General features: G+C 39.0%; 1 protein-coding gene across 2 annotated transcripts in view; it reads right to left on the reverse strand.

The window, feature by feature from the left end:
* Positions 1 to 607: 607 nt before the first annotated feature.
* The window catches only part of LOC137296692 (sugar phosphate exchanger 3-like), a 37,308-nt gene continuing 19,758 nt past the window's right edge, over positions 608 to 18,157 (reverse strand). Inside the window, exons 10-17 of one of the 2 annotated variants that reach the window (XM_067828514.1) lie at positions 15,824 to 15,948; positions 14,663 to 14,804; positions 12,353 to 12,378; positions 12,094 to 12,169; positions 9,606 to 9,710; positions 6,165 to 6,259; positions 4,653 to 4,718; positions 608 to 3,624 (exon numbers count right to left, since the gene is read on the reverse strand). In XM_067828514.1, the coding sequence (XP_067684615.1) occupies positions 3,484 to 3,624; positions 4,653 to 4,718; positions 6,165 to 6,259; positions 9,606 to 9,710; positions 12,094 to 12,169; positions 12,353 to 12,378; positions 14,663 to 14,804; positions 15,824 to 15,948 (776 nt within the window). In that variant the 3' untranslated portion in view covers positions 608 to 3,483. The remainder of the gene's footprint in view (positions 3,625 to 4,652; positions 4,719 to 6,164; positions 6,260 to 9,605; positions 9,711 to 12,093; positions 12,170 to 12,352; positions 12,379 to 14,662; positions 14,805 to 15,823; positions 15,949 to 18,157) is intronic. The other variant, XM_067828513.1, reaches the window with a different exon arrangement.

Below are 18,157 nucleotides of genomic sequence, written 5' to 3' on the forward strand. Positions count from 1 at the left end.
TTCTGATTGGCTAAACTGGTATTACACACACATTTCTTTGCAGTAAAAGAAAAAAAAATATGGGGAAAAAGTAAGACTGCAAAGGTGCCATCGGTAAAATTGCTTCTATATTGAACATTTGTAAACACCATTTTGTAGGAAGCCCAGGTACTTGTGGTGTAGTCCATACTTAATGATTCTTTTCGTAAATGTTAATTATTTTTTGTTTTCAGTAAAGCCAAGTGTTTTATATACTTCTTGCTGTACCCCCGTATTGAAACCGGAAGTGGATGTTGATTGTCGTGTGTAGGAGTAAAGACTGCATGGTCCAGTTAAACTATCTGGTTCCAGCTAGCCCACCAGACTGATGTGTCACATAGGCTAAAGTTTCAGCCCACTTAGAGTGTTAGAGGTGAACAAAATACAGAGGCTGACACTTCAAAATTTCAGTGGAAAGTCAGACCATTATGATTTGCACAACACTGGTGTTGATTTGTGATTGCTGTAATTTGTCTAGTCATCAGCATTTGTCATCAGTTGTCTCCCCATGACTGTGTTGTCTAGCAACTGATTGTCTCAAAAGTTCACACAATTCATTGATTCACACAACAAAGGAGGAACAGAAAAGTTAACAAACCTGAAACACACATTTTAATGAACATAATATATTATTCACCCATCAATAGGATGTGGTGTTACAGTATTTATTTGGTCAGAGACAAGTGAGTTAAATATAGTTCTTAGGGATTGTTTCAGCAACAAAATAACAGCCACACAACACAAACATGTGGCCACCATTGACATTAATATTTGGTGCATAAATACAGACAGATGTATTAAAACATAAAAATATACACACAACATAAATGTCATCATCAGAAGTATAAAAGTCACAGTTTAGCTTCCTCAGTATGGTAAGTTAAGTTTACTGAGGCAAAGGTTAAGAACATGAAAAAATACACAAAGGAACCCGAGAACCACTAAATTTCATAACATTTTAAAAGTTTCACCCTCAGCTATATTCCAGCGACAAGATGGCAGTCTGTAAATAACAGCCTGGAACAGAAACTCCAGTGATCAACAGCATGAGCATCAATTAATCTACACAAGAGAGATACGATAACACCCAAGCCAGACAGTCTGACCATCCTCTCCTGTTAGTTACCTCTTACTACAAGCACAAGTTACGGAAAACCAGTTCCAACATCAATATTCATGGGTACTTTGAAACATTAGTGGTGGCCTTTGGAAGTTTTCACAGTGATTGAAGTGTTAGTCCTGTTAGTCCCCTCTTATGACAAGAAAGAGTATCTGAAAACCAATTCTAACTGAAATCTTCATGGGTAAGCTATAAACTTTTCTCAGTTCAGATTGATTGAATTAGAATCTTGCTTGAGATGTTTTTCTCTCTCAGAGGTCACTGATTAAATGTATGAAACCGTGATCCAGAGTAGAGAGGATTCGGTCGCTGGATACTGCCAGAAAGATGGTCAACAACAACCAGCAATGTAATTATTTTATTGAATGGAGGGTGATGAGGGAAAGAGAATGATTCCCAGTAACAGGTACACACTCAATATTAATCAAATTTAACAACATCTGCACAAAACATTTCGCAATGTGGCCAACATAAATATCTAGTGACAGTATGTCAATATAGATATTGCATTAGCTATTTAACAGTACAGTACTGTAAATGTGCCAAGTATGTCTTATGCTATGGAACAACTGTCACGGCTGACATCAAGCACATGGACATAGTCGTTTATTTCAACTTGTAACAGATTAAAATAACTGGTGTTTTGAATGAAATATTGAAAGAGTTGACTCATCTGTATAGAAAGAGAATGACTCCCAGCGAGGGACAGGTACACATTGGGAGACAATGTACAGGTGAGCAACAGGAGCAGCCAGGAATACAATTGTTTGGTATTAAGAAGCCAATCAGTGGCAGGTAAATAATAAAAAGGAAGTGGATATGGAGATGAAAAAGAAGAATTTAAGTGATTTTGTAAAAGATGAAAATTAGAAAATCCAAGATGGTGGCCAGTGTTAATAAACCAACCAGACAAAGACATGACATAATATGGTTCTATTCCTGAACTCAACAGGCACCCAAGGTAATTTAATATTTCAAAAATTATATTGTGTATGTTTTGCTGGTTTTTATTTTGTTTTGTTATGTACTAAAATATGCATGAAGTGAGATTTGCCAGCAATGTAAAAAAAATACCACACTTTTATGTTTTTTCAACAGGGTGAAAACAACACACGGCTACAGGTACATGTGATAATAATACACATTATTTGTGTCTTGTGATAATTGCATTAATATAACCTAAAAGTAAATCCCAGTCTTGCCTGCATCAGAAATAATTAAGCTGTTGTGACCAACCAAATCACAACCATCTGATATTGCTTGATAATATTCCCCACAAACACAAGCAAATTGTGTGACTCAAAAATATAAGAACATCAACAGTGTTTGTCGACTGGTATTAAAAGTCAGATAAAATCGTCTGTAAGTTAATGCAGCCATTTCATGCATAGTCGGAAAAACTAAAAACAAAAGCTGTAAAATACTTATAATAAACAGGCTGTGACAATCCCGTGAGGAGACATTGTTATATACATGCTGAAATGGAAGAAGGGGAATTGACATGTCTAGAAAAGTGTAAAGTAATTTCAAAACACTGAAATAGGACATGACAGTTACATTTGATGGATGACTTGATGTCAAAACCTGAAAGCTCAATGGTAAATGTACTCTCAAACAACTCTCTCTCTCTCACCCTAACTCTCCCTCTCTCTCTATTGCACATTTTTCAAACAGAAAATACCATACAACTGTCCCGCAATAACACTGCTCGTTATTCCACTTCCTCACTGTAATATACCATTAAGAAAGCAGGTGATGTGGGATTTACAAACTTGATAAAAGGCAAATGATGAAGCAAGGAGGAAACAGATGATGAAGAGAAATGAAGGGAAGATGTGACACGTAATTCCACTCCTTTGGAAGGGTTTCATTTGTATATGTGTACATAATATATTACTCTTTCTCACATGCATTTTCATTGGCTAGTGGTATGCTCGTTAATTGAAGTATCGCTTACTTTTTTAATGGTACACTCTCTTGTAATGACCTACTATACTTATCATCAGATCATACTTTGGCACCATCAAACATTTCCTGATTTTACAGGATGTATGCTGGAATGGCAAATGCATTGATCCAATACTAATTCCCAGAATACTTCTCTGATCTGAGACAATGCTGGGAGGGAAAGGAATGCTGTTTTCATTATGCTAAACTCTGTGTTATAAAAATAATCTCTGGGTCTTGACACAGACCTGACTATCACAAAGTTGCATCTATGGAATATCGACTGGTGCTAGCCCTTCATGAGGTACTGTAAACGTGATATTCCTGAAATATCTCAATGCCAAGGCTAAAAATGGATTTGTCATCAAATTTGTTCACATTGAGGGTCTTCCACTGTATCACTCCCATGCTGCTTGTTCTCCCTGAAGGGAATGTGAACGTCGTTGTAGTCCCCTGTGCCAGGAGTAATGGTAGTTTCTACAGACGTCTTTCACTTCCCGTACAAACAGTGGGAAGATGCACATCCCCGTCAAAAAGGTCTGTGGAAATACAAACACAGGTAAACCTAGGCAGGCTTATGGGGGGAAAAATAACATTATTACGACCAAAGTTGAGAATTTCTTATATGTTCAATGGGGTTCAGAGGTACTTGAATTTTGCTTTCATATTCCATTGAAGGCAAAATGAAATAACAACATTTTCATTATATCAAATGATATGTCCAATTTCATATCTTTAGGCTTCAATTCAAAATCACAGTTTTCCAACTGTGTCTCCCACTTGTCATGAAACTATTGGAGTTGGTTTTGATCCTTTACATACAATTCATTATGTAAGTAAAAGATAATGCCACGCCCACAAAATAGGATGAGTTTATCATGATACTGCTGCAAATTTCACATATTTGGGTTTCATTTTCAACTGTGTCTCCTAGTTGCCAGGAAACTAATTTTGATATCTGGTAATAGACTCTGTGATGTGAAAAAGATGCTGCCTCCCTTAAACATTTGTTCTGATTTGAAATACTGCATTTTTCCTTCTCATACCTAGCTTTCACTGATGGTGCAGCAAAAGTAGCCAAGTGGCTAATATGTTCATTTCTAATGCCAAAGGTCTGAGTTTGATTCCCCACATGGCTACAATGTATGAAGTATATTTTTGGTATTCTCCACCATGATAATGCTGATGTAGTGCTGAAGTGGAGCAAAACCTCACTCACTCACTCACTCACTCACTCACTCACTCACCAAACTTTGGACAATGAACAGCTGCTTGGCTACTGATTCATAAATTTGCACAATAGGTTTTCATATTTCAATGAATCGAACGATAAAATACAATATTAAGCATGTGATGTAAATCTAAGCACTACAGCCTGTTCCTCTACTATTGTACTGCTAATGAATATACAATGATTTTCATTTGCTGCCGACTTGTGGCAAAATGTTGACCTTTTACTATTTTTATTTAAAACCTTGTCCTACTCATTCACCGCTCTACTTTGTCTAGCTGTGTGAGTTAACAGCTGTGTGAGTTAACATAGCTAGAAAAGGATGGTGCAACTTACAGAAATCATGAAGAGATAGAAGACAGCTTGCCAGCCGAGAGCTTTCTGTATCACCGGCACCAGAATCTGGAGCAGAGGATAAAATCAGTAACACAGGTTCCAAACTGGAATAGCCCCATAACCAGCAGGATCACATCAAATTCCTTCAACATATACAATGCAGTGTACAAACCTGGAAAGACAATATCAACTTTCAGTAGAAGAGCAGATGAAAAGTTGCTTTAGAGATATTACTCATCAATCATCATGATGTGTAAATTTATTCATCGCCTAACACCAGGGCATGGATAACAAGTGAATTATTCAGTGACTGGTTGTGCTGAAACTTGAAACCAAGAAAGTACGCATCTATCTCAGACTTTTTAATGAAATAATGTGGTAGATGTGACATGGAGATATCGAGTCAAGTAAGATGTATGTTATATGTTATGAGTCACTCTTTTCACTGCTGACTATTGATTTATTGACATAAGTGGAAGCTGTCTAAATCGGCACTCATCGGAATGAAGAAAGGTTTACACAATTTGATGGATGGTAGAGCGAATTGATAATGTACAAGACATGGACGGGACTGAGATTTTATGCCATTGATGACAATGTGCCAGATTTTGACAGCGTCCATTGTACAAGCATGAATAAATTTTCAATATACATCGTCAGTTTGCTTGTTTGATCCAGTCAACTGGATGCCTTGCTATCCATATGATTTCATAATGTGAGCAAAATGTCTGGATCAAAGGGGTTCAACTGTATGCATATGTATATGTACATGCATGTATAAAAATTGGGCTGTTCACTCAAAATCTGTGTGAAAGTATGTCTTAAACAACCATTTTATTCCTTCATGTATTACGAGGACAAAGGTTTATGTAATACAGGTTTTAATACAAGCACACATATATATCTGTGTTGTGTTATTTCAGAAACTACTTGTTATATATCTACAACTGTATGCTCGGTATTCTCATCTTTCTTTACATATATATATATATATATATTTTATAACCTGTATTATATCACCCTTTGTCCTCGTAATACATGAAGGAAAAAAAGGTTGATTAAGACATACTTTCACACAGATTTTGAGTAAACAGCCCAATTTTCCATTTAGTACTGAAGACTTGCAGCCAAGTTCATCATTGTTTCAGTCAGTATGCACAGTCAAAACAAGGCATCACATTGATAAATGGAGAAAGCAGGTCTGTAGGCAACTTTATTTGCATATTTCCATATCATGATATCAATTTCTAGTTTATCTGACTTGGATAAGCAAATGAAAACATATCCCTTTATGTCATGAAATGCATGATTGTTGCTCTTTTATTTTAACTTTTTATTAGAATGACAAATCTATCCTACCTCCTCAAATGCAAATACTTGATGATCAAATAATGAAAATAGAAAACACAAGCAGGAATATTGTCAGAAAGAGGAACATGATTGAGAGTTAATCGTAAACATACTTCAGACAGATGCACTTGAGACCATTATGCCACTGTCCATACTGCCTACCTGCCCAATGGCTGCCCCAAGACTTCCTGTTCCATCTATGATACCAGTGACGGTTGCCAGGGCCTCAGTGTTGCCCTGTATTGGGCCCTGGTTGCCTGCAGTGCAGGAAATATTGAATTATTAACACACAACATACCCACATGGCACCTGTATGACATTAAAGGGGCACTGATGCAGAGCAATTTCCGTGGACTGGTTGTTCCTTTTGTTATTGTTTTTCTCCCGTGAGTACCCGGATGATATCCCAGAATTCGTGACTGGTTCGTGACCTCTGCTGCACAGCCGTAAGTACAATTGAGAGTTTAATTATAGACAGATCAAGTAAGGTGAAGTCACTTTACATTTTACATTTTAACAAATGTATTATGAAAACAAATGAAACACTTTGAAGGTTAACCAGGACGGAAAAATAACGAAGCCAATGTACGTCTTCATATTTTGTCTCATAACCCTATTTAGTTTATTGTCATCCTTGTATGATTTTGAAAATTAATTAAAGAACACAGGGTCTGCTTATATGTATAGTAAATTTCTAACGTGACTGTAACATTTAAACATTTTATAGACTGCCAATGTGCATCTATTTCACACACGCCCTACATGCGAGCTAGTGTGTATTTTCTGTCATATAGATTCTGCTGAATGCTACAACAAATAAATCAAAACAAAATGCAAATAAGGAATTTAGAACAGACTAATGTTATAGCAACAATGTCAGGCTACTACCTTGTTCAGGATCGTATCCATCAATATCAACATAAAAGAATGATATTCCATTCATGTGCAGCTGGTAAATAATCCTGCTCTGTGTTGTGTGTCTTACAACAGTTAAATTTTCAAAAAAGTGACACATCGTTTCAGGTCTTTCACATTGGTGAAAACCTGATAAACCTCTCACTGGTCACCCAAGATAGCACACCTGGCAACTAATTGTATGATGTCCGCCATTCTATGTAATTTAGTTAACCAATAATGAGCAATCAATCAATCAACGCAATGGTGGTTAATTCTTTGAAGGGAGGATATTGTTTTCACAGTTGCACTTTACGACAGGGTGTAGTCACTATAGATTAGTAAATCTACACGCATGAACACTGCCTTTTTGACAAATCTGCTGTGGAAGTAATTAAACAATCAGTGTGTTATCAGTTAATCCTTTGATCGATGTTTGTTTTTGTAACTCAGCTGATAAACCCTCTTGCGTCACTAACATGCACATATTACATAACATACAATACATTTGCCGCTACAGACCTTTATTTATAATGTTGAGTATTTACTCCAGACAGGAGAAATACCAAATGGGAACCTTTGTTGAGTAATCTGAGAGGCATAACCACTAATTATACCTGTTATAAATTCATTAATCCTCTCAATGCTGCAGTGGAACCCATTCGACAGGAGTGCAGGATAATGACATCTCCAAATAAAACTTGCAATAATTATTCAACAAGTTGGATTTACATGTCATATGAATTATGTATGGAATGCACTAATTCTCAGCTTTATAAATATATAATCTTCAAAATGTATATGTACCTTAAAACGAAATGCCTGCAACTTAAAAATGTGATCGTCAAATTTCTTGGCAAGCAGTCGAAAATAACGGCCATTGTTGACTTTCAATCACACCACATCGAGTGGTACCCAGTCTAACATTTTCTTCATAACAAAATATTTTTTGATAGTTTAATCAATAGTTTTGTTCTTTGACGAAGAGAAAGCTCACAAGTTTCCCATTTTCTAAAAATTGGTAACTTTTGGCTTAAATAATTATAAACAAAACCAATCTCAATGTTACATCATCGATTGGACGAACAGGAACGAACATGGCAATGGCGGTAAACAAACAAGTCCACATGCATCGTGATGCCGAAGAAAATGTTCCATCCTTTTGATATATCCAACTATTTCATCTGGAATTAATTACATGGTGTGAATAGGTAAATGGTATTGCCTCTGCACAGAAATTGCCATATTTAGCGAGTTTATTTTGATTTTGTTTGATAAACCTTCAAGTGAATGATGACAAATAACATGTGTAGGTTTACACCATCGCTTGCAGCCTGAAAACACTCATGGGCCGAAACTATTTTCAGGGTACCAACGGAACTTCATTGTTACATAAGAAATACACACAGGCATTTGCTGTGTACTTGGATAAATTGGTGTAATCAATTTGTTTGATGTAAGAACATTTTCAGATTTCTCTACCAATGGCAAAGTCGATTTGTTTTTTACGAATTCAAATGAATTAAATGGTGTTTTTATTATCACAGATAATAAACCAGGATAGCTACCATAGCTACCACAATTTACGTATGATTTTTGCTGGGCCAAACCTCAAAACTATCTAAATATAAAACTTTGCAATCTTTCAGACACATATGAAACAAATGGCTTGCTACGTGCCTGTAGACATCATATTTTCACATGACATGATTAAACATAGAGGTAAAAAACACAGAAATAGGATCAAATTGGATCAGTCACTGTACCACCCAGGCATCAGAAAAAACCTACACTACAGGGATATTTTGTTACAATCAGACAAGGAATACCATGGATATTTTTAAATAATGGTATATGATGGGCATCCGGCCTCCTCACTTTTTAGGGTGAAAAAAGTCTGCTAATGTGGACAGGAGCCCAGTCCCTTTGTCCATCACTGTTGAGGGAGTGGGTGCTGACCAATTTGCAGCTTGGTTTCGAAATTAGACCGCTGGTGAGAAACATTATTTGCTCCGCATCAGTGCCCCTTTAACAACAAAACTAACTGTCAAAATAATTGATAATTTAATTGATATCAATAAATGAATTTTTTGCCAGTTTCTTAGCCACTTCTTGCTTGTTTGATGTTTGATGTTAATGTAAAGTGTCAAATAACATATCACACTGCGATACCTCCAACTCGCACCTTCGTGTACAGTTTTAGCCAGTGTGTCTGCAAGATGTTTGCAATGTGGCCAAGTCGTGGTTAGATATCTTGTTATTGTTCATTGCCTGGTAGTCTCACCACTTGTGCCTTGTGGTCGGCCTAGGCCCGGGTTCAATTCCTCACATGGGTACAGTGTGAGAAGTCCCCTGCTGTGATATTGCTGGAATATTACTAAAAGCAGCATAAAACTTGACACACATATTTGTAATATTTTCAATTTCATCACAGCAGTTTCTACTGTTGCTAAGAAATGTTTGACAACACAGCAATATTCCAGTGATATGGCACCTGTCTGTAGATAATCAAGCATAGAAAGACAATCCAGTGATCAACACCATGAGCATCAATCTTTGCAATTGGGATATGACATTTGTCAACAAAGTCAGCTTGTCTGAGCACTGGATCCCATTAGTTGCTTCTTATGACACGAGTTGCTGAAGACCAAATCTAACCTGTATCTTCACAGGTGTGAAAAATGCAAAAGGTAAGAGTTGTTTTCCTACCTAGATCTGCAGCTACAGCAGCGCTGATGAGGTTGGCAACTCCGCTGATGAAAAATCCAGCTACTGACATCAGGAATGAATTGACTGTCAAATTGGCTGGAGAATCTGGGGAAATTAGTACCACTTGATACAGCAATTGGCAAACACACTTTTCTCCAACCAAGGCTTGACTAAGACTGTGTCAGTTAGAAGCCTGCTTCTATCAATATTATCAGACTTTAGATTTCTTGGTAACACATCAGCATATGTGGCATATTTACATGTCATTGCTGTCTTAACACTCAAACACTAAACACTGCAATGTTTGACTAACACTGTGTCAGTTAGAAGCCTGCTTCTATCAATATTATCAGACTTTAGATTTCTTGGTAACACATCAGCATATGTGGCATATTTACATGTCATTGCTGTCTTAACACTCAAACACTAAACACTGCAATGTTTGACTAACACTGTGTCAGTTAGAAGCCTGCTTCTATCAATATTATCAGACTTTAGACTTCTTGGTAACACATCAGCATATGTGGCATATTTACATGTCATTGCTGTCTTAACACGCAAACACTAAACACTGCAATGTTTGACTAAGACTGTGTCAGTTAGAAGCCTGCTTCTATCAATATTATCAGACTTTAGACTTCTTGGTAACACATCAGCATATGTGGCATATTTACATGTCATTGCTGTCTTAACACGCAAACACTAAACACTGCAATGTTTGACTAAGACTGTGTCAGTTAGAAGCCTGCTTCTATCAATATTATCAGACTTTAGACTTCTTGCTAACATATCAGCATATGTGGCATATTTACATGTCATTGCTGTCTTAACACTCAAACACTAAACACTGCAATGTTTGACTAAGACTGTGTCAGTTAGAAGCCTGCTTCTATCAATATTATCAGACTTTAGACTTCTTGCTAACATATCAGCATATGTGGCATATTTACATGTCATTGCTGTCTTAACACTCAAACACTAAACACTGCAATGTTTGACTAAGACTGTGTCAGTTAGAAGCCTGCTTCTATCAATATTATCAGACTTTAGACTTCTTGGTAACACATCAGCATATGTGGCATATTTACATGTCATTGCTGTCTTAACACTCAAACACTAAACACTGCAATGTTTGACTAAGACTGTGTCAGTTAGAAGCCTGCTTCTATCAATATTATCAGACTTTAGATTTCTTGCTAACACATCAGCATATGTGGCATATTTACATGTCATTGCTGTCTTAACACTCAAACACTAAACACTGCAATGTTTGACTAAGACTGTGTCAGTTAGAAGCCTGCTTCTATCAATATTATCAGACTTTAGACTTCTTGGTAACACATCAGCATATGTGGCATATTTACATGTCATTGCTGTCTTAACACGCAAACACTAAACACTGCAATGTTTGACTAACACTGTGTCAGTTAGAAGCCTGCTTCTATCAATATTATCAGACTTTAGATTTCTTGGTAACACATCAGCATATGTGGCATATTTACATGTCATTGCTGTCTTAACACTCAAACACTAAACACTGCAATGTTTGACTAAGACTGTCAGTTAGAAGCCTGCTTCTATCAATATTATCAGACTTTAGACTTCTTGGTAACACATCAGCATATGTGGCATATTTACATGTCATTGCTGTCTTAACACGCAAACACTAAACACTGCAATGTTTGACTAAGACTGTGTCAGTTAGAAGCCTGCTTCTATCAATATTATCAGACTTTAGACTTCTTGGTAACACATCAGCATATGTGGCATATTTACATGTCATTGCTGTCTTAACATGCAAACACTAAACACTGCAATGTTTGACTAAGACTGTGTCAGTTAGAAGCCTGCTTCTATCAATATTATCAGACTTTAGACTTCTTGGCAACACATCAGCATATGTGACATATTTACATGTCATTGCTGTCTTAACACGCAAACACTAAACACTGCAATGTTTGAGTGCATGAGTGAGTCAGTTTAGTTTAGGCCACACTCAGCAATATTCCTGCTATATGGCAGCTGTCTGTAAATAACTGGGTTTGGCGATCCATTGATCACCAGCATGAGCATCAGTCTGCACAATGGAGACCCAACGACATGTGTCAACCAAGTCAATGAGCCTGACCACCCAATCCCTTCAGTTGCTATTATGACATGCATGGTTGCCTTTTATGGCAAGCATGAGTTGCTGACGACCTATTCTACCCCTGATCTCCATGGGTCTGCAATGTTTGAAATCAAAACTTCTGAACACTGATGTGAATGTTCCCAACTTATTGAATGACAAATACAATGGTACACCAATACTGAATTCAGACCAATGATTCAACACTGCTAGTTGGTTTAAAATTCATCTTGTCAAATACAGTTGGGAACTGTGTCAAATATCAAAGGGGGGAAACTCTGTATCTGGATCAACAATGCTGAACTATAGTGCACACACTGGAGATAAATAAAAGTAGATACTTGCTAGTTTTATACTTACTACCATATATAAACAGTGATGGAATGGCAAGGCCTAGCATTGGAATAACAACTAGAGCTCTCCTCTGAAACCGGTCCTGTAATCAGAAACAGATATTAAGAAATTAGAAGCAAAATCATATAAACAAAGTGCAGGCATTTTGCCAGATTCTATAATCTTGGCACCATCAGAAATATTAGTCATACAAGTTGAAACGTATCAGTGACATTCATATCAATATTCAAGGGGGAATAACAGTTATCCTGTTATTTATACTTACTGATATAAAACCACCAATAGTTCCCCCTGTAACAGAAAGGTCAGTCTATTAATAGGGATAAGGTATCCAAATGATATTGTTCAGAATAGGATAGGCTGATTGTTAAATTAAAGAATGGGCTACATACGTTAGTTAATCATACACACTTAACGAGACGAGACGAGAGAGTGTTTGGCAAGACTAGAAAGAATGTAAGGTGAGACAGGAAAGTGTTTGGCAAGACTAGAGAAAATGTAAGGAGAGACTGGAGAGTGTTTGGCAAGACTAGAAAGAATGTAAGGAGAGACTGGAGAGTGTTTGGCAAGACAAGAGAGAATGTAAGGTGAGACTGGAGAGTGTTTGGCAAGACAAGAGAGAATGTAAAGAGAGACTGGAGAGTGTTTGGCAAGACTAGAGAGAATGTGGGGTGAGCCTGGAGAGTGTTTGGCAAGATTAGAAAGAATGTAAGGAGAGACAGGAGAGTCTTTGTGGACACTAAAGAGAATGTAAGGTGAGACTGAAGAGTGTTTGGCAAGACCACAAAGAATGTAAGGAGAGACAGGAGAGTGTTTGGCAAGACAAGAGAGAATGTAAGGTGAGACTGGAGAGTGTTTGGCAAGACAAGAGAGAATGTAAAGAGAGACTGGAGAGTGTTTGGCAAGACTAGAGAGAATGTGAGGTGAGCCTGGAGAGTGTTTGGCAAGACTAGAAAGAATGTAAGGTGAGACAGGAAAGTGTTTGGGAAGACTACAAAGAATGTAAAGAGAGACTTGAGAGTGTTTGGCAAGACAAGACAGAATGTAAGGTGAGACTGAAGAGTGTTTGGCAAGACTAGAAAGAATGTAAGGTGAGCCTGGAGAGTGTTTGGCAAGACTAGAAAGAATGTAAGGAGAGACTGGAGAGTGTTTGGCAAGACTACAGAGAATGTAAGGTGAGACAGGAAAGTGTTTGGCAAGACTAGAGAGAATGTAAGGAGAGACTGGAGAGTCTTTGTAGAGTTTAAAGAGAATGTAAGGTGAGACTGGAGAGTGTTTGGGAAGACTAGAGAGAATGTAAGGTGAGACTGGAGAGTGTTTGGCAAGACTAGAGGGAATGTAAGGTGAGACGGGAGAGTGTTTGGGAAGACTAGAGAGAATGTAAGGTGAGACGGGAGAGTGTTTGGCAAGACTAGAGGGAATGTAAGGTGAGACTGGAGAGTGTTTGGCAAGACTAGAAAGAATGTAAGGAGAGACTGGAGAGTGTTTGGCAAGACTACAGAGAATGTAAGGTGAGACAGGAAAGTGTTTGGGAAGACTAGAGAGAATGTAAGGAGAGACTGAAGAGTGTTTGGCAAGACTAGAGAGAATGTAAGGAGAGACTGGAGAGTGTTTGGCAAGACTAGAGAGAATGAAAGGAGAGACTGGAGAGTGTTTGGCAAGACTAGAGAGAATGTAAGGAGAGACTGGAGAGTGTTTGGCAAGACTAGAGGGAATGAAAGGAGAGACTGGAGAGTGTTTGTCAAGACAAGAGAGAATGTAAGGAGAGATTGGGGAGAATTGGGCATGACTAGAGTGAATGTAAGGTGAGACTGGAGAGTGTTTGGCAAGACTTGAGAGAATGTAAGGAGAGACTGGAGAGTGCTGGGCAAGACTAGAGAAAATTTAAGGTGAGACTGGAGAGTGTTTGGCAAGACTAGAGGGAATGTAAGGTGAGACTGGAGAGTGTTTGGCAAGACTAGAGAGAATGTAAGGTGAGACTGGAGAGTGTTTGGCAAGACTTGAGAGAATGAAAGGTGAGACTGGAGAGTGTTTGGTGAAGGTACACAGAACGTAAGGTGAGACTGGAGAGTGAGTGGTGAGACTTGAGAGTGAGTGGTGAGGCTAGAGAGAATGTAAGGTGAGACTGAAGAGTGTGGTCAAAATAGGGAGTAAGTGAGTGAGTAAGAGAGTGAGACTAGAGAGAGTGATAAGACTGGAGAGTGTGTCACGAGACTTGATAAAGTGTGGTGAGACTAGTGAGCATGTTGAGACAAGGGAGAGTGTAAAGTGAGGCAAAAGTGAGCTTAAGATGAGATCAGAGAGGATGTGGTGAGACAAGAGAGAATGTAAGGTAAGAATAGAGAGGGTGTGGTCAGACTATAGACAGTGTAAAGAGAGACTAGACAGCATAGTGAGGCTGGAGTGAACATAAGGTGACACCAGAGAAAAAGATTTTATATCTGCCCTATAATAAAGTGAGACTAGAGGTATTGTGGTGAGGCATGGGGCAGAGATGAAGAGCTAGGTGAGAAAGTCACAGACAACAGTATGTGTTGAGAATGTGTGTGGTGAGAACGTTTGTGATGGGACTGACCTACAATTCCGCCGACATCGTACCAGATGGAGATAGAGTCTGCGACTGTCTCCTTCCAGTGGTAGGCACTGGCTAGGTAGTATGGTAGCCAGAAGAAGAAGGAGTAGTTGACTAACTTCAGGAAGGCATAGGAAAGGGAGTACTGCAACACACATTGATCAGTCACTCATTAACTGATATGAGGAGATAGTGTATAACCCATCTAAACCAAAGTTTGCTGACAAATATAGATGAGAATAAGGTATTATTGTTGGCATGACACAAGTTTCATCATTAAGCTGGTGATGTGATGAATATTTTAAAAGTGTATTTCAACTCAACAAGTCATAGAGAGTGATATATTTACAAAATGACAACATGAAAATTCACAAGCCAGTCAGGGCAAGTGACTATGGAGATTTACTGACCTATCTCAATTTATACTAGTCACTGTCAAGAGGGTCAGTGGTCATTTTGCATATTGAACAGTATAACACCAGACAGGAGGAGATGGGGTGTAACTTACCAGTATCATACCAGGAAGGAGACGGGGGAGTAACTCACCAGTATGACACAAGACAGGAGGAGATGGGGTGTAACTCACCAGTATAACACCAGGAAGGAGACGAGGAGTAAATCACCAGTATGACACTAGACAGGAGGAGATGAGGTGTAACTTACCAGTATCATACCAGGAAGGAGACGGGGAGTAACTCACCAGTATGACACAAGAGAGGAGGAGATGGGGTGTAACTCACCAGTATAACACCAGGGAGACGAGGAGTAAATCTCCAGTATGACACAAGAGAGGAGGAGATGGGGTGTAACTCACCAGTATGATGCCAGACAGGAGGAAATAGGGTTTAACTCACCACTATGACACCAGGAAGGAGACGGGGTGTAACTCATCAGTATGACACCAGGCTGGAGGAGATAGGGTGTAACTCACCAGTATGACACCAGGCTGGAGGAGATAGGGTGTAACTCACCAGTATGACACCAGGCTGGAGGAGATAGGGTGTAACTCACCACTATGACACCAGACTGGAGGAGATGGGTGTAACTCACCAGTATGACACAAGGAAGGAGATGGGGTGTAACTCACCACTATGGCACCAGGGAAGAGGGGATGGGGTGTAACTCACCTGTTTCACACCAGGAAGAAGATGGGATATAACTCACCAGTATGACACCAGGCAGAAGGAGAGCTGTACAAAAGCTGATAGCAGTAGGTCTGAGGTCTCCGGACACTTGAACACTTGACTTGGCATCATCATCACTTTCTTCAGTGACACTCAACAGAGCTTCTGTAAACACAAACCAGAGTTGCAAGTTTCAGACTGCAATCAGGAAATATCTACACCAAATTTGTACTACATATTCCAAAAACCAATCATTTGTAACAGAACATAGCCCTTCTCACGAGTGATCTTTCAGGTTTAAATACTCCTGATCACAGTCAACAAAAGTGCTTTTAGGTGAGCTGGCTAAAGTGTCACGCATGTGATCCAGCAAGGCTGAGGTGTCGGATCCAGCCTATCTGTGACCAGGTGTATCAACTTACAAGAGGCCTCAGATTTCTTATTTCATACTGGCCAGTTAATGAACATTTTATTCATTTTGGCAATGATGTAATACTTATAATGACTCATGCTTATTTATCTCTTCTCTCTGTGTGTAGATACACCTGAAATCCCTTGAAGCTCCCTTCCCTTGAAGCAAATGTTCAATAACACTCATCCACGGAGAGCCTACCTGTTTCCTGCCACATCGGTCACATGACCAGCCCTGTCTGCCACTCTCTATGTAAGTCCATAAGACCAACATGAGAGTGAGTGAGTGAGTGAGTGAGTGAGTATTCCAGCTATATGGTGGCGATCTGTAAATAATCGAGTCTTGACCAGACAATCCAGTGATCAACAACATGAGCATCGATCTGCGCAATTGGGAACCGATGACATGTGTCAACCAGGTCAGCAAGCCTGATCACCCGATCCCATTAATCGCCTCTTACGACAAGCTAGTCGCCCTTTATGGCAAGCATGGGATGCTGAAGGCCTATTCTACCCCGGGAATTTCACGGGTCTCCAACATGAGAACTGCAGAGAATCTAATGTGTCTGAGTGGGGTGGTAGGGAGGGCTTGACATCGTGAGTCAGGATTACATATTTTTCCTTATCTGACTCGTGCTTCTTTGCTTACAGAATCTGAAGGAATCAGCGGTGGGTCAGATGGATTCTGTTGGCTGCCATATAAGTATGTCCAGTACTTCTGTTAACTTTCTGTAATGGCGGTAATTCGGTCCTGTTCTTTCAATATTCATCCGTGAAATGGGGAATCACATCCAGTTGAATGTCTCCTCCTGTGAACTGAACACTGATGATATATAGTTCAGCTAGCATACTGTTAGTGCCTAATGCAACTGTATGTCAAGATTTTTTCAAGACCAGTTGCGACTCATTAAGAGTACTGGGTCACAATCACTCATGCTAGTCTGTTTGAGATGTGCGCATGGACTCTCCACCATTTAACTCTGCAGAGTGTCTTGTTCTCAACAAGTCATGTGATGAAGAGTGAGATTTTAGATATATACTAGTTTTTCCTCCAACCAGCTATATATAGCAACTCTTTCTTCATGATGTCCTTATCATAGAGTTGTGACCCTTCTTCATGTACAAGTAACTCCTTTACAAGTACAGGGTCATCATCACTCTTGATAAAAAAGGGGTGAGTGAAACATTTGTGGAACTATTACTTGTTGTGGTACAAGTGGCCTAAATGGCAGCAACGTTCTCAGTGGTGATGTCTCTCGTAGGTAGTGACTGTCAAACACAGTGAATGGTGTCCAAATGCAGCCCTCCATTAGCATTGTAAGTAAGCTATTACCATGTAGAGCAGGTGCAACGTCAAGGCTCTTACTTCGCATGGATTGGATGCTCGCATATACATTTTCAATGTTTTGACTGGGCATAATGATAAATCCTGGGTATCATGAGGCCTGAGGACGGTACATAATGCCAGGATGTGGAATTGTCATATTGGTTGTCCAGGTAGTTGACTTTTTGTGATAAAATCCCTTCGCGCAATCTCACGATGATCAGTATCAAATCGTGTTACAACTGAAGTCCAGAGAATGTATTTTTGACATCCATATTGCCATTGTTTGGGCAAGTAGAAACAGCATTTCCTGTGTCAATACTTTGAAGGATGTCTGATCTAGAGGCTCGTAAATGTCAGTGTTGAGACCTTGGAGTACAACATTCACATCCAAAGCTGGCGCCTTAAATCTGCAGCTTGAACGAGCGTAGTAAGGTGTGTAATTCCAGCACTTTCATCAACTTGATATCAGATCTCATAGAGACAAAGCTGAGTGCCGCTAAAAAGGTCCATAGTGTAGAACTTTTAAGTCCTCTAGTATGCCGTAGGTGAGACAAGTAGTCCACTACTTAAGGATGTGTGGCTTTCGATGCAGTGACGCCCTTACGTTAAGTGATGGTTGTCCTAGTTCTATGATCA

The sequence above is a fragment of the Haliotis asinina genome, chromosome 9 (genome assembly GCF_037392515.1).
Source record: "Haliotis asinina isolate JCU_RB_2024 chromosome 9, JCU_Hal_asi_v2, whole genome shotgun sequence".
NCBI classification, from domain to species: Eukaryota; Metazoa; Mollusca; class Gastropoda; order Lepetellida; family Haliotidae; genus Haliotis; species Haliotis asinina.